A 19,795-nucleotide genomic window follows, 5' to 3' on the forward strand; every position below is an offset into this window, starting at 1 on the left:
ACGCTCACCTTGTCCCTCCCTCCCCTCTATGTCAACGCTCACAACGGTCACTCTGCACACCCCGCTGTCGGTATAACCATGGCCCTGTTGAAATCCAGTAAGGTGATCTGTGGTATTGGGAGTATTTCCCCATCCTTGGGCGTTCTCCCCAGCCGTAACAGGTAATTCATCTAATGCTCTTCGTTGTCGTGATATGAGACGGTATTCGTTTGACATTGAGCAAGTCAGCTAGCCTGCTAGCTAGCCACTACTGTAGCTGAACCCGACGTTAGTTTTTGCAACTAACCTTAGCCAGTTAGCTTACAGGTTGTCCGACCACATCGTTGTCAACCCAGGGGTCAAATGAAAGTCGGTTCTGGATGTAAATTGTGATACATTTTAGCTGCAGTTTGAGTTTGTGAAATTCTGTTCTGAATTTAATTTGAGCTTCTTATTTGGCAGCAGTACCATGTGACACCCTAATCATGAATCCTATTCCTCGAATCAGTTTGTCACGACTCGCTGTAATCATACATCTTCAAAGGTACATGCTTGGATGCAGACAAAAAAATGCGAGGCAGCTAGATATACAGTATGCTTAACAAACAGTCAAAGTTATTGAGGCTAACCATATTCTTATGGAATTATTACTCTCATCCTAAAATGTTCTACAACTGTCTAGTCAGTTCAGTGACCTAAGAATGGGATGCAAATCTTTATGAAAGCACTGTTAAATCTAAGCACTTTCTGAGCCGGCCTCATAATGTTTGAGTATGTATTTAAGTCTCCAGGACCACAAGCATTTGGCTTGTTTGATCTCTACGGCATTCCGTAGTTGAGTGAATTCCAGCTTGATTATTGGCTATCTTGTTCGCGCCTCTGATCGCTGATTGGTTAAACGTACCCGGTTCCATCAGACTTGATGACGGTAGCCGCTGCCCTTTCGCTTTTTACTTGGAGGGCAAACCCCGCTGTCTCGGCTGCTTGTGTGTAGTACAATATATAGACTGTGTATTGGATTTTCTCAATTGCACAGTTCTGTTTTAATAATGTTCTCCATAGTCGACGCGAACTACCCGCAGTATTCTAAGGCCACTTATTTATTTGTAAAATCCTGTCTCATAAACTCAACGGTCAGATCCAGTTAAAGGGGGTGGCGGAACCGGTCTGATCTTGGTCGGTAATCTCGCATCAGATTCGCAGTAAATATCCTGTATTTAGGCCTACTTTTCAAATGTCTATAGGAATTCATCAAAATGTTTTCTAAAAGTTACATTTAGTTTTAAGAATAGGCATAGAGTTCAGCCATATCCAGGATGATGCCAAGGCCTGCACTCTCAGACTGGGCCGTCATCCTGGTGCCTGGCCGCGACACGCTCAAAGGTCCCGCATTTTTGCCATGGTAGCATTATAAACCATCTCTAAAGGTCCCTTCACAGATAAGTTTTTATCTGAATGATATAACAGCATATTTATCTGTTACCAATATCTAGACTATAACATAATCTGTCCCATATCCCATCCCATATCCTTGCTCTGATCCAGACTAACCCTAACCCTCATGTAGCTGACCTGCATAAGGCAAGGCTGTGGGGGTAGAGGTAAACTAGGGTAGTCAAGGGAGCTAGTATTAGGGTTGGGCTTGGTGAAGGGCTAATAAGGTATCAGTTGACTGACTGCTGCAGTGGTGACTACCCTTTACAAAGCTTCCAGATCTAACTTTAGCTGCCTGCTTCAGTGTTGAGGAGTACAAGTAACCTGAGAGGATCTTCCTGACACTGTGTAACTCTGGCCTTTTAATCAGAGACACTATAGTCCCAACACAACGTGTGTGTGTGTGTGTGTACACATGCACAAACCTGTCCGGGGGCACTGGGCTCAATTGGCCTCAGGATGGAAAAGCAGGACTGCTAGCTTAGAAGCTTTGCATGACCCTCGGACAAAGAATGGTGTAAGTTTGTGTGTTCACTCTGCTGGCACCAGATGAGGGTTTAAGCTCTGTAACTGAACCTCTGCTCTTATTCCTCTGGGTTTTCACCCAGAAGACACTTCTGGATGGTTGCAAGTAGAATTCCAGTTCTCATTATGTAGAGTATTATTGGCCTTATTTAAAGAGCAGCATACAGTTTAGCAGTACAATTTTAGAACTTAAACCTGAACTTTTAGAACTTAAAAATAACTTAAATTTGACTGAGTAGAAATTCTTCAGAGATCCTCATTTATTTTGGCGATTAATTGGGGTGTGCGCACACGTGCAGGTGCGCATTTCTTTAATGAGGACTGTGGAGTTAATGATGCTATGCTCACATGAGCAGTTAAGCTGTGGCATTACAGTAAGAGGTGCGATAATGGTTAATCAGGGCTGAACTGAGCTCCACTGAACACTAATGACCTGGGTTAAGTTGACAACAGAAAAAGACCAGAGCCAGAGAGAAGGAATGTACTTTGATTTGCACACTGTCTCTCTGTCTGTTAGCTGCTCTCCTTACCATGGCCCTAGTCAGAGTTTCAGTTGGATGGTTGTTATTCTGACTTCTCGGGCTCAGTCTGCCCCCCCTCAGCCCCTGGGTCAGCCACCTTGGATACCTTACCTCTGATGACACCAACATGCGAGAGAGCGTTTGTCTGTGTTTGCCTTAAGGATCAGGGTCCATAGTCATTGATTAGCCACAGTCCATGATCCCCACCACTGTGGGTCCTCTCAGGGCTGGTGCCCTCTAGTGGTGTGGTCAGTCCTCCTACCTCATCAGTAGCTAACCTGTGCTCTGTTGTGCTGTGGCTGCAGCTCATGGTGGGGGGGAGTGCAGATGGGCCCCCCTGATCCCATCCTGGGGGTGTCTGAGGCCTACAAGAGGGACTCCAACCCCAAGAAGATGAACCTGGGAGTGGGGGCCTACAGAGATGACCAGGGCAAGCCGTTCGTGCTCAGCTGTGTCCGCAAGGTACAAACACGCATTTAGTTTCAATAACATTCATGTTTTATTCAATCCTCCAAGTCATTGTGAGTAGCTGTAACAGGAAGGTCCTGAAAAACCCTCCAGCATCAACATCGCTGTATAGTTACATTGTATCAGAGTACAGTAAAGGGAGAACACCTTAGTTTAGTCTTGTCTCCACAGACATTTGGGGGAGTTTCATTCTATGGTTTGTGATTGGTGCATTTTTGCACTGTCATCCTGAGCTGTCCTGCACAGCACTGAAACATCTGGGCATATCCCCATACATGTGTTAAATGGGGATAGCATGTGATGCAATGTCTCACTTTCTTCCTCCCTCTTGCTCTCTATCCACCCCCCACCCCCCTATAGGCGGAGGCTTTGATTGCTGCGAAGCAGTTGGATAAAGAGTACCTGGGCATCGGGGGGCTGGCAGATTTCACCAAGTCCTGTGCCCAGCTGGCCCTGGGGGCCGACAGTGAGGTCCTGAAGAGTGGCAGGGTAAGTGAGACGTGAAGGGGGGGGGGGGGGGGAGACGTGAATTCCGTAGCAGGTTTCTGTCATCTCAGTATCATCTCCTCTCTTCTCCAGAACATCACCGTCCAGACTATCTCAGGAACTGGATCTTTGCGTATTGGAGCAAACTTTCTGGTAAGGACCCACCGAAGGAAACAGGAAGTAATTTGTTTGAATCACAAAGGTGTCCTTTGATCTGATGGTCTCCTGTCTCTTTGTTTCCAGTCCCGCTTCCACACGGAGGCGCGTGACGTGTACCTGCCCAAGCCCTCCTGGGGGAACCACACCCCCATCTTCAGAGATGCTGGCATGCAGCTGAAGGCCTACCGCTACTACGACCCCGCAACCTGCGGCTTCGACTTCAAAGGCGCTCTGGACGACATCTCTGTAAGAGACGGGGTGGAGGGAGGGTGGACAGAGACTATGCCGGTAGCACGGATGTTTTGAGTGTCTGGAAGTGGCGACTTCCTGGGGTGTAACAGTGCTCTCTCCTTCCTGATCAGAAAATCCCAGAGAAGAGTGTGATCATGCTGCACGCCTGCGCCCACAACCCCACCGGCGTGGACCCCCGCCCTGAGCAGTGGAAGGAGATCTCTGACCTGGTCAAGGTAAGGGCTCTAATTACCGTGGTGACTGACTGTGCTGATGCTGTCCGAGTACCAGAATGTACATCTGGTGCTACTTACTCCCCTTTCGCTTTCTCCCCCTCTTCTCTCTCCGTTAACCCTCCTCCTATCTCCATCCTCCTCTCCACCCTCTCAGAAAAGGAACCTGCTGGTGTTCTTTGACATGGCCTACCAGGGCTTCGCCAGCGGGGACATCGACCGTGACGCCTGGGCTGTGCGCTACTTCATCGAGCAGGGCCACAACATCATCCTGTCCCAGTCCTTCGCCAAGAACATGGGCCTTTACGGTCAGCCAGCTGTCTAAACCTAACATGAGGATCTGCTAATTGTGGTAAATGATCAAATCAAAGAAGGTTGTCTCACGTGTGTGTTGGTTTGGGTGTCAGGTGAGCGTGTGGGAGGGTTCACAGTGGTGTGTGCTGATGCCGAAGAGGCCAAGAGGGTGGAGTCACAGCTGAAGATTCTGATCCGGCCCATCTATTCCAACCCACCCATGAATGGAGCCAGGATCGCTACCACCATCCTCAACACACCAGAGCTCTACACCATCTGGTAAGCACTACTACACACACACACACACACACACACACACACACACACACACACACACACACACACACAGCCAGCAGGCTGAGGTGCTTCTTCGTCCCCAGGTTGGGGGAGGTCCATGGCATGGCTAACCGCATCATCAAGATGAGGGAGCAGTTGGTGGCTAACCTGCAGAAGGAAGGCTCCACCTGCAACTGGCAGCACGTCATCGACCAGATTGGCATGTTCTGCTTCACAGGACTGAAACCCGAGCAGGTACACACACACACATATATATAAATGAAATACAGTAGACATCAGTGTGTGAGTTTGAACAGGCAGTCTCCATGGTGATCATGTGCGGTTTTTGCAGGTGGAGCGCCTTACTAAGGAGTTCTCCGTGTACATGACCAAGGACGGACGCATCTCCATGGCGGGCGTCACCTCGGGCAACGTGGGATACCTGGCGCAGGGAATCCACGCCGTCACCAAGTAGAGAGAGGGGCATGCTGGGAGAGCAAGGGGCACTGTGGCACTGGACATGAATACAATCAGAACAACAACAATAGTGGAGCTTTCTGCATTCCTCCTCTCCCCCACACACATCCACCATCCCTCATTCTGTGTGACTGTTGATGTGGTTTGATCATGGCTTCAATTCAACCCCCCCACCCCCCGTTGTTTAACGGTTACACCCCCCCTGACCAGACCACTGTGTCAGGTTGTGCTCGGGTGTATGTTTCGGCTTATTTATTATATATGAAGTTTATTAATGATCTGTTTAATTAATGTCCTAGATGAATGCTTCCTTTTCAAACCAGCTGCATGAGATATGGTTCCACCAGTGTGTGTGTTGGGGAGGGATAGGTGGGTGTGTTTTGGTAGATGGGGAAGGGGGCAGGGTTGTTATTTATGTTAAAGATGGGTTGCATTTCAGATTCATTTCAGCCCATTTAGGACGTAAAGAGGCCAGTAGCAATAGAGATTCTACAAGCACAAAGAGTGACGCAGCTTTAGTCCTCTGGTGCGTCAGTGACAGGTCGGGTACAGGTTCAAATCTTTGTAGTCTAGATCAATATTATTCAGCTGACATCTATTAAGTTGGGTTCTACCTGTGTAGGCATTGTTACTCCCTACTTCCTGCCCCGCTTTAGAGCTTCTACATACTGTACTAGTATCAAATGTAGTTCGGATCTCCAAGTTCCTCATCTTTTTGTGTCATTCTGATTGTAAGTGAGAGAATGTGTAGATGTCTACAGTATGTTCTCTCTCTACTCATGTTGATTTAAAATGGGCTTTCAGTCAACATGTTCTGGTTTTATGCTCATTGCATCAGTAAACATCCTGTTTTACGGTTGTATCATTTCCTCTGAGCAAACAATAAACCCTACAACTGTAATCTGGGCTGTTGTTTTCCTTTCAGATACATATGCATTTAATTGATATATTAACACCTTATGATATGGTCAGGAGATTTAACTGTAGACTACAGAGAAATCTGCACTGGAAAGTAGTATAGCAACATGTCCACTAGATGGCGGTGTCTACCTACAATGAGGAAGCAAGGAAGCATTGCAACTAAAACAGGGCTAGCCACTATGCTGCTGCTATCCGACCTCCACATCCCATGGAGCATGAGCTTGCTTTTACCCAAAATGTTAACACTTAAATTGTTTCATTTACGAGACTGTTCTGGCCTATTGTGTTTATTCCCTGTTACTCTGCACTGAGCTATTTAAACAAGGATGCTTAGGGCTGTTTTTCAATTCATAAGAAATTCCCCTGACACACACCTACTGATTCCTCTACTGTGTACCCAGCCCCCTCTCCATCCAGCCCCCCAATGTCCTCAGTCTGGGCAGACTGCCAGCTCACTGTGCTTGCTCTCTCCCTCATTCCATTTTCTCCCCACCTCTGTGTTTATCGTCCCCTCTCCCTTTCTCTCTGCCTCTATCCTTCCTTCTCTCCATCTGTCACTTTTTCCATCTGGATCTATCGCTGTGCCTCCCCTTCTCTATCTGCCCTCTCCATTTCTGTCCACCTCTCTTTCTGCCTCTTTCCCTCTCTTTCTCCCCGCATCTCTCTCTGGATCTCTCTGTATTCTCTATTCACAATGCAGTGCTTAGAGAACAAAGTGGCTCTGCAATCTGTGGTGTGATCAGCCTCTGTTCCTCTCCCTCCCTCCTCTCGCCCCCTCCCTCCCTCGCCCCCTCCCTCCCTCCCCTCGCCCCCTCCCTCCTGCCCGCCTACCACCCCCTCCCTCCCCTGCCTCCCTCCCTCCTCTCACCGCCTCCATCCCCTGCCTCCCCCCTCCCTGTGCGAGCGGCAGCAGAATGCCTTCTCCTTTCCTTGGTTTCCTCGGCTGCATGCGTGTGGCGGGGTGATGTGTCTGAGTGCTGAGCAGGAGGAGGACAGCACCTGGCAGACAGGAAGAGAGGAGCGGTGGAGGACGATACAAATGAGGATGAGCAGGGTCATCCTGCTGAGATAGAGAACACTCTCTCTCTCCTTCTCTCTGTGTATCTTTTTCCCATGCGGGGGTAGTAGACAACACAGGACTTTCAGCTCGACTGCATGGAAGCTCAAGGAGGGGCCGGGAGCCCAGGTAAGTAACCATAGTAACACTTCTGATACCATAGTGTACTGTGTCTGTTCTACTGGGACCATAGTTTAACAGTACTGTCTTTGTTCAATTGGTACCATGGTTTGTAGCAGTACTATCTCTGTTCTACTGGTACCATTGTCTATAGCAGTACAGTCTGTAGAGTGTAGCAATAGAGAGACTGTTGAAAAGGCCTCACATGCAGGATGAACCAGTTGCAGGTTTAGAAATGTAGACAAGTGAATATAATTGTGAGTGTTCACACATGCACGCTCACAAACAGACCCTTCTGCTCAGTCAGCACACTGAGGAGGAGCGTGAAACAATGACCAGCTTGTCTGTCACACAGAACCAGGACACTGATCTGGACTGTATCAAGGTGTGGTTAGGACACTGATCTGGACTGGATCAAGGTGTGGTTAGGACACTGATCTGGACTGGATCAAGGTGTGGTTAGGACACTGATCTGGGTCGTGCAGGGGTGTGGTTAGGACGCTGTGCTGGGTTAGGGTTCCAGCTCTTGCCCTTGCTCTAGTACAGCTTCACAGTAGTTATGTGTGACTGCGCAAGATGAGTTGGTGTTTTGGCAGATGTGTGATGTTTGAATAGTGGCAGTGTGTGATTCCATCATAGAGCTGCAGCCAGTGGAAGTGAGTGATGATGGAACAGCGAGCAGGTCCTCATTAGAGCAGAAACAGGAGCCATGTTTACTATGCAGGAAGAAATCAATAACCAACGGCAAGGCAGGCATCCACAACGCCATCATAATCCATCATGTTTAGTCTGCTTCTTTCTTTGTTACACAACACCCTGCATGTGACACTAAAACACAGACACACACACACACACCATCCATTCCTGTGACACATGGAGGGGGGGGGCTTTTGTTGCTGCAGTCACTGAGGTGAAACATTGCCCATGTGACATATTTGATAGCTAGAGAGAAAACTATCTGTGTGCATGTGTGTGTATATGTATACGTCTCCAAATATGTGCATGCGTTGGTATGTTAATGTGTGCGTGTGTATGTGTGTGTGTCACAGAATCTGTCCTGGTGTGTCAGCTGACTTGCGGATGAAGCAACACAGCATCTCCCAGAGTGCAATTTCTTTCAGAAAAACGTTTTGTCCAGAACAGATGTTTCTAAGATAACTAGATTGGATTTTAGTCTGGCCAAGCAGACAAACACAGAGGCGTCACTGTCTCTCTACCTGCCTGCCTGCCTGTCTATTTTTGCCTGTGTCTCTATCTGCTTGTATCTCTGCCTGCCTGTCTCTCTGTCTACCTGTCTCTCTGCCTGCCTGTCTCTGCTGAAAGATTTTTTCTGAAGTCATCACTGTGGAGCAGTCTTGTGAGTCGCTGTGAAACAGTAAAGCCTCTGTTACTAGAACACAAGCTGTCTTTTCTGGGCACAAAGAACAGCACAGGACAGCTGGGCAGAGGAAAAGCCATATATCTTAAAATAGCATCAAGAACAGTTACAGTCAATATTCTAAACAATGCAAATGTGCTTGACAGTAAAATAAACTTGAAGCAAGTGTGGAGGAGGAACATGACCGGATAAAGTGATCAGAGTTGTCATTTTAGTCTCTCAAGCCTTTTTTTCTTGTGTCTGTCTACAGAGCCCAATACAGACATCCAGAAACTGCTGAAGCCCTCCAACTCAGGACAGCTGCTGTCCAAGGAGCTGTTCTCTCTGACAGCCGGTGAGGAAGAGGCCAGCCTGTCAGCTCATGGCGCTAGCCTACTGCATGTCACAGAGAGACGACGTGAGTATGGAGCCCGGTTCTTACTACCAGATAAATGAGGTTATCCAATTATCCAGACTTGGGGTGGGTGGGATGAATGTTGAGTCTGTGGATCGGAGATCCAACATGGCCGCTGTTGTGGAGGTCCTGTACAAAAGGATTCTGCTGCTCTCTGGTATGAACAGAGAGAAGAAAGGTCACCAGACAACAAATAAGACAGGTTCTACTGTCATCATTTCCTTTCAAATGTGCACACAGTAAGTCAGACAGTAGCCCACAGTATCCCTGCAGGTGCTCCATTCCCTTTGGTCCACAGCCGGCGTGTCTGCTCTATATTTCCTCCAACAGACCTGAGAGGGAGGCAGGGAGGTTTTCCCTCTCCCTCTCCCTCTCCCTCTCCCTCTCCCTCTCCCTCTCCCTCTCCCTCTCCCTCTCCCTCTCCCTCTCCCTCTCCCTCTCCCTCTCCCTCTCCCTCTCCCTCTCCCTCCCCTCTCTCTCTCTCTCTCTCTCTCTCTCTCTCTCTCCCCTCTCTCTCTCTCTCTCTCTCTCTCTCTCCCTCTCTCTCTCTCTCTCTCTCTCTGTCTCTCTCTCACCCATGACCCCTGCCAGGAGGCAAACTGTGTAGCTGATCAATTATTCAAGGAGAAAGATGGGGATGGAGAGCGACATGTGAGAGAAGAGGAAAGAAAAACAGAAAGGCTCTGAGATAAATACAAAGGGGAATGGATTGAGAGTAGCCATGTTCGTGACACAGCTCCTTTACCCCCCCCCCCCCCCCCCTTTTCTTACAGGAAGACAGAATAATGAAGGAAAACAGCTTCCTGCTTTGGGGCAAAACCTCAAGCAGAACTGTTCACCCCTGATCTCTCACTTCCTCCTCTCCTCCTTCTGTCCTCCTGCTTTTCTCCCCTACTCATCCTCTTCTCCTTCTCTCGTCTTTTTCCCCTCCAACCAAAGAAGTAGTAGGAGGAGGAATTCCTCCTACTACTTCTTTACTCCTAAACAACACACACTGCTTCCTTGTCTGCAATGCCAATGTTTATCACATCTAAACACTGTTGTTGGTCTGCATAATTCTCAGCGTGAACAGAAATACACTCAACTAATTAGCAAACCAAGCATGGAGACACCATGGAAACACCTTGGGGACACCATGGAGACAAAGCTCTCAACGTGTCCTAACTCTGACCTTGCAGAGCCGCTGAGCAGCGTGTCGTCCCTGGAGGTGCACTTTGACCTGCTGGACCTGACGGAGCTCACAGACATGTCTGACCAGGAGCTGGCTGAGGTGTTTGCTGACTCTGATGAGGAGAACCACAATGAGTCTCCAGCAGGTGACTTGGGGGGTTTCATGTAGTCTGTGCGGTGGAACGTCATCTAGAACAGATTCTGATTTATCCAGACTGACTGGAAATGGTAGGACAGCAGGGCACACTGTAGTGGGTCTTGTTATTCTCCCGAGCTGAATAGGCTGTAGTCAGCCTTGTCGTTCTCTCTAAGTGGGCAGACTATAGCCCTCGTTGTTATTCTCCTTAACTGGGGAGACCCAAGAGTCTCCTACATAATAACTTTGCTGCCATTTGTACCATTTAAACATATTATATCAGAAGCTAAAGCTTTAGTTTATGTGTCTATGTTTCCATGTGTGTGTGTGTACTATTTTACTGTCACAATGTCAGTAAAAAATCTAGATAATTAAGAAATATTAATAATTAAATATTACAAAATGATTACATAATCTGTGTAGCTGAGGGTTATAAACATTTCCAGTTAACTTCTGTTTGTTTCATAGAAAGACAGCAGAAGACACACTTCTTTAAGACACAAAGAAGATTAATTAGATGCAATGGGAGTGTCCTAGATCTAGACTGGCTGGCAGGCAGACAGAAGACATGAAGATGTTTCAGATGTATAATTTAGGGTTGCACCTCTCATAATTGCCTCATTTTATTCTTATCATTATTCTACGTATCATTATTTCTGTTCTGAAGCATTTGCATCTTCAGGCCCACAGACACACCCTCCTCAAGCCTTGGGAGGCAGGAAGATGTTTTATTCATGACAGCCCGGTGGAGCAGGATGACAGCAGCCAACACCCTCTGTCCAATCACACTCCTGACTCCATCCCACCACCTCCTTCTTCCTCACTCCTCAGGGGTGAGGATGACTGAGGATAAGTCAGGGAGTTCAGTCTAAATGCTGGTCATTTCATTATATAATCCCTCAGCTAAATGCAGGGCAGTTAAACTCTCCTCCCTCCCTCCCTCCCTCCCTCCCTCCCTCCCTCCCTCCCTCCCTCCCTCCCTCCCTCCCTCCCTCCCTCCCTCCCTCCCTCCCTCCACCCCCCCCCCTTACCATCGGGTGGAAAATAGTGGTAGTGCGTTGTGAGGTGTTCAGTAGAGTGCTTTATAAGGCAGGACAGTTGTGGACAGTAGTGATCTTGGTACTGTGTGACTTCCACTCTGCTCAGGCTGATGCGGTCCCCCTCCTGTTGATATTATTAGCATGAGAGTGAGGGGGTGCAGACTGAGGGAAGCGTGAGATTTAGCGGGGTAGATGTCAGAGCGAGAGACAGAAGCAGAAAAAAGGTGTGAGATGGAGGAGAGATGGAAAGAACTGCCAACTCATTGTCACCATTTTTAGCATTATCTTTCACACACACATCACTCTGATGGCATTACCTTACAGTAAATAGAGATGAAGATCAAGTGTTTTACACTGGACTGGAGAGTTCTAGAATGGACTGAAAGTGTCCTAACTCTTGCATGCAAGTACTGTTTATGGGTGAAGTATTTCATATACATCCATGTATTGTGTGTACTATATACCTGTATTGTAACCCTTCCCTCCTTCCCTTAGGCCCCAACCAGCCCTCCCTGCCCAGAGCAGGATACATGCGTTCACCCTCGTGGACACGCTGCAGCAAGGTAGAGCCACACCGCGAGAGGAAGCACCACAGCGACTCAGACACCACAGAGCCCTTCATGAAGCTGGACAGGCCGAAGCAGTCCTGAGGGCCCGGCCAGGGCCCCAGAGGGAGAAGTCCAGCCATCCGCACAGAGCAGGCAAAGAGAGCAGAACCATAAACACCAAGCTGTCAGAGACCGGAACCATCCACCCCCCACAGGCAGAGACTGCAGCTGCCCCTCCCTGATGTAGACAGCCATGGTGTTGGGGATGCTGGGGACGTTAGAACTGATCATGAGGGGGTTGCTGTTGCATACATGCAAACGTATATTTAGCATGTTTTCTTTGCAATGGGCCACTTCACACAGTCAGGATTACTAGGCTTTTTTTGGGGGGGGGAGTGAATATCAGGGTATTTTTTCTTTTCATGTGCAGGGTGAACTGAATACGTGCATCAGTATCTCCCGCAAAAGACCATGGTGTTTGATGGGAGCACCCTCTCCATATGCAATGCAGTGACTGAGATGAGGGTCAGGGTTCACTGCTGAGTTACAGCAAGCAAGGTGTCAATCTCAGAGTTGGCAGACTGACAGACACTGAATGATGACGCCACCTGCTGCCAGGAACAACTTCCTGTAATATCTGAGGGATTATTCTCCACCTCTGTCCATCGCTTTACTTTCCCCAAATTCTCTATATTACTGTCATTCATCCTGAGTGTGTTGAAAGTATATTATCTTATTTTATCTCACACTGTGGATCTCATTTTGACCTGGAACTAAGGTGCTGGATGAAAATAAAGAGTCAAAACATATTGTATTTCACATGTAGTGAAAGACTCCAGACTGGTCTGGAGCTCAGAGTACACAGGACGCAAACACACCGACAAATATCCAAATGTTCACACATTCGTAAGAGAAATTATGTAGGTAATAGTGTACGCAAATAAACAAATGTACTTGCAATTTACAGCAGGGGATACAACCTCTATGAACTCATTGATGTGTAGAGTTGCTGAGGCTGGCATTCCACATACCAGCCTGGGGGCACAGCACTAGAATTCAGAGACAGGCCACAGACACAGGCCCTACAACAGAGGTCTCCAGCCGACCAACTGGATAGTTATGAATTCATACATTATTGGAACTAGGTGTGCTAGATCAGTGTCAGATAAAAAAAACTTCAGGAACAGGGTTGAAGACCACAGCTCTAGAACCAGAGGATCTGTTATCTGATTCTGTGGGTGTAGTGCTGAAATACAATAAACAGGGAAGAAAATTGGGACAAAAGGTCATGTTTTATTGACAAATTTGTTTTCTATGAAAACACCCCTACCATATCTGAGTAGTCTCCTCTACATCAAATACAGAGAGAACAGTCATGGTAGTTTTGAGCACCAATCATCAGTAAGAAAGGCAGGGGTTACACTGGAACATACCACTTTCACAGAGAAAATACCTGCTGTTTTCTGTCACTCCTTGTACATTTATGTATCTGTGTATACTGAACATAAACACAACAATCCAACAAGAACACAGTTTGAGTGATGATGGTGTTTGAAACATGTCTGGTTTTAAACCTCCAACAACAACAACAACAACAACTGTGTTTTCACAACCTGCTGATCTCCCGTCTTTAAAGCAGTTGGACAACTGCAGAGCCCCTGTCCTTCTACAGGGTCTCCCCCTAAGTGTGCAGGGGCACTTTCAAGCTTAATCCACACCACCACGGTGACTTATATATCTCCATGTCCTTTGAATGACCGGATTTTGTCATTGTGGTTGTGTGGGAGACCAGCAGTCTTGGCATAGTTACACAAACACACCTTACGTGGTATCTTAGCTGTACACACGGCAGTGCTCTGATGAGTTCAGCCTCTGTAAAGGTAGGGTAAGAAGAGGTATTGAATTTGGCTTAAGCCCTGAGTAAATCAAATTTAGTGTAGCTTCTGAAAGTAACAGTCCAGAGGTAAAGAACAGGATAAGAGGTACAGATGTGGAATGGTAGAGGAATAGACTTTCATACTGTGCTGTGGTTAATATTGAAATATTCTAAAAAAAACAAAGTCAAACTGAATGGTATATAATCTCTAAGTACCCCTATACAATATCTCAATAGTGCAAACTTTTCTGTGTACATTACAACCTTTAAGCAATTGATAAGCAGAAGGTTAAAGTGTTTCTGCCCCTATAAACCTGCATGAAGGACGATCTGATTTGTATTCAGAGCCTGTCAGATAGAACAGCTGTCTGTATGCAGGGGCTGGTCCGGGCAGGGTCAGACGGAGACACGGTGGTGAGACAATCCTCACAGACATGGAGACTTCATGACTCTGTTGTCCCTAAAGCACCATCTGGGAGCTTCTGTTTCAGCAAGCCCACTCAAGATATATAAAAAAAACTTCACATCTCAATATCGGTCATGCCAGACCTACTGTTCATGGGCCCTACTGGGATCAGGAATGAGTCTACAGGTAGAGAGCCTGTTTCTGCTGCCCCTTGGAGGTGTCCCTGCTCCCATGGCCCTTGTTCCAGTCCTTTAGGCCCAGAGGCAGGGAGATGTCCTCGTCCAGGGCCCCTGTGCCCTCCACAAACTCCTCATACGTGGATTTCTCCTCAAAAGGCCGCGGCCCCAGCAGCTCCAACATGTCGGCCTTTGTCAGGATCTCCTTCTCCAACAGGCGCCTCCCCACCTGAAATACACACCTAGGTTAAGGACTGGAACACCAGAAAGAGTCGGACCAAAGTTAGAACTGGTAACACCTCCCTTCACCCACCTTGTCAACCATCTCTCTTTGGGTTGTGACAAGGTCATGTGTGCGCTGGAAGGCGGCGTTGATGAGCGAGCGCACCTCCTGGTCAATCAGCTGTGCGGTGGGCTCGCTGTATGGCTTCTCTGTTACCATGGCGCCCTGCTGACTGCGCTCAAACGATACCTGACCGATCGCTTCACTCATCCCAAACTGGACCACCTGACAGAGACGGACAGAGGGAGGGGGGGTGAGAATAATTCGTATTAGTAATATTCGAACAAGAAGAAAGCGTGCAGAGAGTGAGGCAGGGTTTAGGTAGGGTACCTGCGCGTAGGCAGACTGGGTGACCTTCCTGAGGTCATCCTGGGCACCGGTGGTGATGCGGCCAAAGAAGACCTGCTCTGCCACGCGGCCTCCTAACATCATGCACATCCTGTCATACAGCTGCTCCTTGGTGAACAGGTACTGCTCCCTGGGGAGGTACTGAGCATAGCCCAACCCCTTTCCTCTGGGGATGATAGACACCTGACACACACACACATGCATACAAAGGTGTCAGACTGAAATGCTTGCTCAGGATTACTATGGGAACATTGGGAATGAAGCAGTAAGGAGCCTTCACCTTGAGCAGAGGGTCTGCATGCTCCAGGAGCCAGCCCACCACAGCGTGGCCCGCCTCGTGGTACGCCACCGTGGTCTTTTCAGCAGGCTGCAGGACCTGGGTCCTCTTCTCCAGGCCTGGAGGGGATGGGGGGCATCAGCAACCTGACTCTCATATGCATTTGATTTATTGGACGGACTGGATGGTTGCATGACACTATTATAGGGCGCAGCCTGCCCTACTATGGTTACCTCCAATGACTCTCTCGATAGCCTGCTCAAAGTGCACGGTGCTGATAGACTGGTGGAGGTAGCGGGCTGCTATTAACGCTGCTTCGTTACACACATTGGCAATGTCAGCCCCTAAGACACAAACACATACACACACACTGTCATGTAATACGGCCCAGAACATGGAGGTCCTAGTTAGACTATTGCAGAAGATGCACACACAACCACAAGGTCCTGCTTGCCTGTGAAACCTGGTGTCAGAGAAGCTAGTTTTCTGGCCAGAGCCTTCAGGTCTATCAAGGAGTCCAGCTTAAGGGGTCGAAGGTGCACTTTGAATATGGATGCCCGTCCCTTAATGTCTGGAGGACCTGAGAGTGGGAAAGAGTAGGGGGGAGAGAGGATGAAGGAGGAAGAGCAATGTTTATTAACATTAGAGAGGGGGAAGGGAGTGGCATGTTTCTAAACTCTGATTATACCCCTGGTTACATAAGCAAACACACAGCTTTGCACAAGTCCTTTGCAGTGACATAACATATTACAACACCAGCAGAACAAAGCTGTCCACTGGCCAAATAAATCTGATACCTTTTAATCATAACGCCTCTTAAACCCTAAACTGCATGAGATTCTGTGCACATGTATACCTATGTAAATCTGTCTGTCAAACCGTCCTGGTCTCATAAGCGCTGGGTCCAGAATGTCAGGCCGGTTGGTTCCAGCTAGGACCACCACGTTGGTGCTGGTGTTGAATCCTGCAGACACAAACACACTCAACATGGAGACAGGAAGCAGCAGGATTTATGCAACTCATGGCTGCCTGCCACCCAATACTGTGGGGGAGGGGGGCCTGGGGGCTGATCCAGGGGCACGGGTTTGATGTGAGGGGCCCTACCATCCAACTCCACGAGCAGCTGGTTGAGGGTGTTCTCCTGCTCACTTTGGCCTCCAAAGTTGTTTCTGCCTCTCTTCCTGCCCACTGCATCAATCTCATCGATGAACAGTATGCAGGGGGCGTTCTTACGCGCCAGGGCAAACATGTCCCTAACCTGGAAAAGGACAGAGATGCACACTCGGATGAATACACTTGGTGCTGCAAGTCTGGTCAAATTTTACACACAGACCAAGCCAGACAGTTACTTGGTTCCCATGGAGATTAGTTAAGAAGTTCAATATAAATATTTAGTTGTGCAGGGGAAAAAACAAACTCAGGATGTCCCCTCCCCCTCCCGGTACTAACCCTGGCTGGGCCTACACCAACAAACATCTCTTGGAACTCGGAGCCATTGACGGTAATGAAGGGGACATTAGCCTCTCCTGCTGTTGCCTTGGCCAGCAAGGTCTTCCCTGTGCCTGGAGGTCCTGAGAGCACTGCCCCCTGGAGAACACAACACCAACAGGAACAGAGTTAACACTACACACATCAAAAGCCTTACACTGGCTGGGTATCATGTAAAGTATCCTTGGCAACGGTTACCTTGGGAATCTTGGCGCCTAGTTCCTGATACTGACGTGGGTTCTTCAGAAAGTTGACAAACTCCAGGATCTCCAGTTTTGCCTCTTCACAGCCCGCCACATCCTTAAACCTCACGTTGATGTTATCCTTTATGATCTTGGCTTTGGATTCGCTCATACTGAAAGGGTTGCTCCTCCCACCTCCTCCACCACCTCCTGTCATAGGTCCTCGACGCACGGTGAAAAGCAGGAAGCCAACCAGCAGCAGGGTTGGGAGGATGCTCATCATTGATGTTCTATCAGGAGAAAGAGAACGGAGGTCACATTAGCAGCATGAGGTCAATCACCAGTCAGGGTGGTCTGCCCCAGCCCGAGTCTCACCCGTCACTCTCTGAGCCGTACACCACAGGGACTCTGTGTGTCGGAGACACACCCAGCTCTTGCTGCGCCTGCTCCAGGTTACGCTCAAATGTTTCCACACTGCCGATGTTGAACCATAGGTAGCTCTACAGAGACACAGGATGTTGGGATGGGGCCAGCTTGGCATGCTTTACTAATAACGTTTTTGGGTAACTCTGCTTCCTGTTGTTGGTACGTACCACATCTGAAGTGTGAACTCCATGAGCTGGGAATACCCTAACGTATTGTTTGTTGATGACCTCTAGACGTTCCACCTGCACACACACACAGACATACATCAACTACAGCTGTTTCAAACATCAACATGACTGAACAGCTGTAGAGCTTTTTTAACGAAGCAAAGAAGAGGGAGATTAAACGTAATCTCTTTTTGAATCTAACATGAATTTAAGAGTCTAGCCTGCACGGTTCTTGCAGGGCCTCTCACCAGTCCTCTGGCCAGGTACAGATTCACAAACTCCTTCCATGAGATTTCCTTCCCTGTGTCCCGAAAGTAGAAATACAGGAATGCTGATGTCATGCCAGCTGCACCAATAGCAATGTTCCGCAGAGTCCTCTCATCCCACGGGATCTGGGCCTATCAGGTTCAGAGAGAAAAGCATTAGGAGAGGGACAGACTGGTGTTGTAGACTACAGATAGATAGACACACACAAACACACACACAGTCAGCCAGGACAGGCCTCCGTCTGGTTAGCTCTCCTATTGGTAATCAGTCCCCATTAGCAGCTTGAACTACTGTTAGTTCGACCTTCTGTCCCCATAAACTGGAGCACTTATTAATAGGCTTAAAACAATGTTACTTTCCTCTCTCTGTTACATAACAGCCCAGTGCCTGCAGGCCCCTACCCCTTACCCTCTGATAAACTATGTCCTGCAGAACATGAAACATTACTGATGACTGTCTAAGATGATTCAGAAAATAAGTATTCAGATACTTCAGGCCAGAAATGTCTATGAGTCTCAGAAGATACCAACCTGGAAGCGTCTCCACCAGTCCGACTCCTCTTTCTCTCCTCCTCTCTTCCCGTCGTCACCTCCTCCATTGGTTCCTCCTCCACCACACCCCTGAGACTCCAGCTCTGTGGTCTTTCCATCTGAACAAAGTGGCAAGTGCCAGTGGAAATGTAAAGAAGGACCATCTTCAAAAAAGCCATTGAGTCCTTTGATCTGTAATCCAAACCAGATAGCAGGACAGACAAGCTACTGGAGGTCATGATCTCCCATCTTCCCGCCCCCTCCTTGTCTCCCATCCTCCTTCCTCACCTTTCCCTTCCTTGGCTGACTTTTCCTCCTCCAGTGTCTCCTCACTCTTAGGGAAAAACTTCTCAAATCCTCAAACGACAAAACTTTACATTAATACTACAGACACGCAAGTATTAACTAACTACACAAATAACCAGTGTATGAAATATATTTAATAATGTAGCAATTAATTCAGGTAATTACCTCTTGGTGGTTTGTTGGAGCTTAATAATCGAGTGAAAGTGCCTTGATTTAATCCCATCGATGTCATACGGATTAGGTTAGAGTTCTAAAAGAGTAATGAAAGGATATACACAGAAGATTGCCTAGACGTGAACAACTGGAAATCTAACATTCAGACATGCGCCTGTGAAAAATACTGCAAATAACAATCAACTGCCACGCCCCCTCCCTGGCCTATTATGCGATGAATGAATGACAATAACCTTCTCAAACTTGCTGTTGTTGTTCGAGCAGAAACAAACAATCCGAACCATTACTTTAAATGTATTTGAAGTTGCTTGCTGACACCAATCTACTCCCATTACGAGTCCTGTGTCTATCCTTTTGGTGCTTTCGGAACATTGTGTACTCTCCTCGGCAAGTTGAGGAAACAACAGAACTGTCTCACTGCACGCTATGGCACAATGCTTCAAAACCAAATAATGCCATTGTTGCACAGATAGTTACATGTTTTTGTTGATACACTTTATGTAGTGATAATAACTGTAACTGACGATGCATTTTTTTCTTTAAAATCCACATGCAAGTTAACAAAGCAACAAACCTCCGAACAAAAGGATCCTTACCCGTGCCGAAGAGCCAGTGTAACGAAAGGCTGCAGAAATGTTGCAGCAGCTTCTGCCCCAAGCCTGTGCTCCACTCCTCAAGGGCCCAACGGAAACTGAAAGGAGAGCCATCATGGGAACTGTTTCTGGGCAGCCACAGGTGCAGCTCCTTGCTGCTGTTGAGGGTAGTTACCCAAGCCTCAACACCCTACAGCTGGAAGTGCAGTCTCAACACTTCCGAGTCCAAATCGAAGGAACCAATCCGCGAGGAGCCTGACGTAAAACGCGTCAATAGTGTCAGCCTATTTTAATGTTGTCTAACTTTTCTTAAATACGTTATTCTGAAACTGATACAAAAGAGCGGAAAACGGCTTAGAATGTGTGCTTATTCAAATTAGATAACATTATGCTTTATTTCTGCCTTTTTTAAAGCCACTGACGGATTTGAGTTAGACCATCCTGCTGTT

General features: G+C 47.8%; 3 protein-coding genes across 3 annotated transcripts; 2 read left to right on the forward strand and 1 right to left on the reverse strand.

Moving 5' to 3' along the window:
- Nucleotides 1-5,984, forward strand: LOC124482123 (aspartate aminotransferase, mitochondrial). Its single transcript, XM_047042492.1, has 10 exons — nt 1-161; nt 2,765-2,921; nt 3,288-3,416; nt 3,507-3,566; nt 3,657-3,818; nt 3,935-4,039; nt 4,194-4,344; nt 4,444-4,609; nt 4,711-4,861; nt 4,959-5,984. The coding sequence occupies exons 1-10, from the start codon at nt 79-81 to the stop codon at nt 5,079-5,081; spliced, it is 1,287 nt and encodes a 428-aa protein (XP_046898448.1). The 5' UTR covers nt 1-78; the 3' UTR covers nt 5,082-5,984.
- A 929-nt stretch (nt 5,985-6,913) lies between these two features.
- dbndd1 (dysbindin domain containing 1) lies at nt 6,914-13,907 on the forward strand. The gene is made up of 4 exons (XM_047042182.1): nt 6,914-7,190; nt 8,810-8,956; nt 10,132-10,269; nt 11,795-13,907. The coding sequence occupies exons 1-4, from the start codon at nt 7,160-7,162 to the stop codon at nt 11,947-11,949; spliced, it is 471 nt and encodes a 156-aa protein (XP_046898138.1). The 5' UTR covers nt 6,914-7,159; the 3' UTR covers nt 11,950-13,907.
- On the reverse strand, nt 12,265-19,565 carry LOC124481898 (AFG3-like protein 1). Its single transcript, XM_047042181.1, has 17 exons — nt 19,350-19,565; nt 18,745-18,829; nt 18,562-18,630; nt 18,274-18,392; nt 17,725-17,874; nt 17,477-17,551; nt 17,259-17,383; nt 16,900-17,173; nt 16,663-16,800; nt 16,318-16,471; nt 16,070-16,177; nt 15,668-15,793; nt 15,447-15,557; nt 15,217-15,332; nt 14,919-15,119; nt 14,619-14,813; nt 12,265-14,534 (listed from the first exon to the last, which is right to left on the reverse strand). The coding sequence occupies exons 1-17, from the start codon at nt 19,461-19,463 to the stop codon at nt 14,310-14,312; spliced, it is 2,385 nt and encodes a 794-aa protein (XP_046898137.1). The 5' UTR covers nt 19,464-19,565; the 3' UTR covers nt 12,265-14,309.
- Nucleotides 19,566-19,795: the final 230 nt, after the last annotated feature.

This window comes from Hypomesus transpacificus, chromosome 19, assembly GCF_021917145.1.
Source record: "Hypomesus transpacificus isolate Combined female chromosome 19, fHypTra1, whole genome shotgun sequence".
Classification (NCBI taxonomy): domain Eukaryota; kingdom Metazoa; phylum Chordata; class Actinopteri; order Osmeriformes; family Osmeridae; genus Hypomesus; species Hypomesus transpacificus.

Excerpts from the sequence above, each read along its gene's own strand:
- LOC124482123 (XM_047042492.1), top strand. The coding sequence starts at position 79 with ATGGCCCTGTTGAAATCCAGTAAGGTGATCTGTGGTATTGGGAGTATT. Across the intron at positions 3,567-3,656 it reads GTATTGGAGCAAACTTTCTG|TCCCGCTTCCACACGGAGGC; the intron begins GTAAGGACCCAC and ends CTTTGTTTCCAG. Across the intron at positions 4,040-4,193 it reads AGATCTCTGACCTGGTCAAG|AAAAGGAACCTGCTGGTGTT; the intron begins GTAAGGGCTCTA and ends CCACCCTCTCAG.
- dbndd1 (XM_047042182.1), top strand. The coding sequence starts at position 7,160 with ATGGAAGCTCAAGGAGGGGCCGGGAGCCCAG. Across the intron at positions 7,191-8,809 it reads AGGAGGGGCCGGGAGCCCAG|AGCCCAATACAGACATCCAG; the intron begins GTAAGTAACCAT and ends GTCTGTCTACAG. Across the intron at positions 10,270-11,794 it reads CCACAATGAGTCTCCAGCAG|GCCCCAACCAGCCCTCCCTG; the intron begins GTGACTTGGGGG and ends TCCTTCCCTTAG.
- LOC124481898 (XM_047042181.1), bottom strand. The coding sequence starts at position 19,463 with ATGATGGCTCTCCTTTCAGTTTCCGTTGGGCCCTTGAGGAGTGGAGCA. Across the intron at positions 16,801-16,899 it reads TAGGCGCCAAGATTCCCAAG|GGGGCAGTGCTCTCAGGACC; the intron begins GTAACCGTTGCC and ends TGTGTTCTCCAG. Across the intron at positions 15,794-16,069 it reads TGACAGACAGATTTACATAG|GTCCTCCAGACATTAAGGGA; the intron begins GTATACATGTGC and ends TCCCACTCTCAG.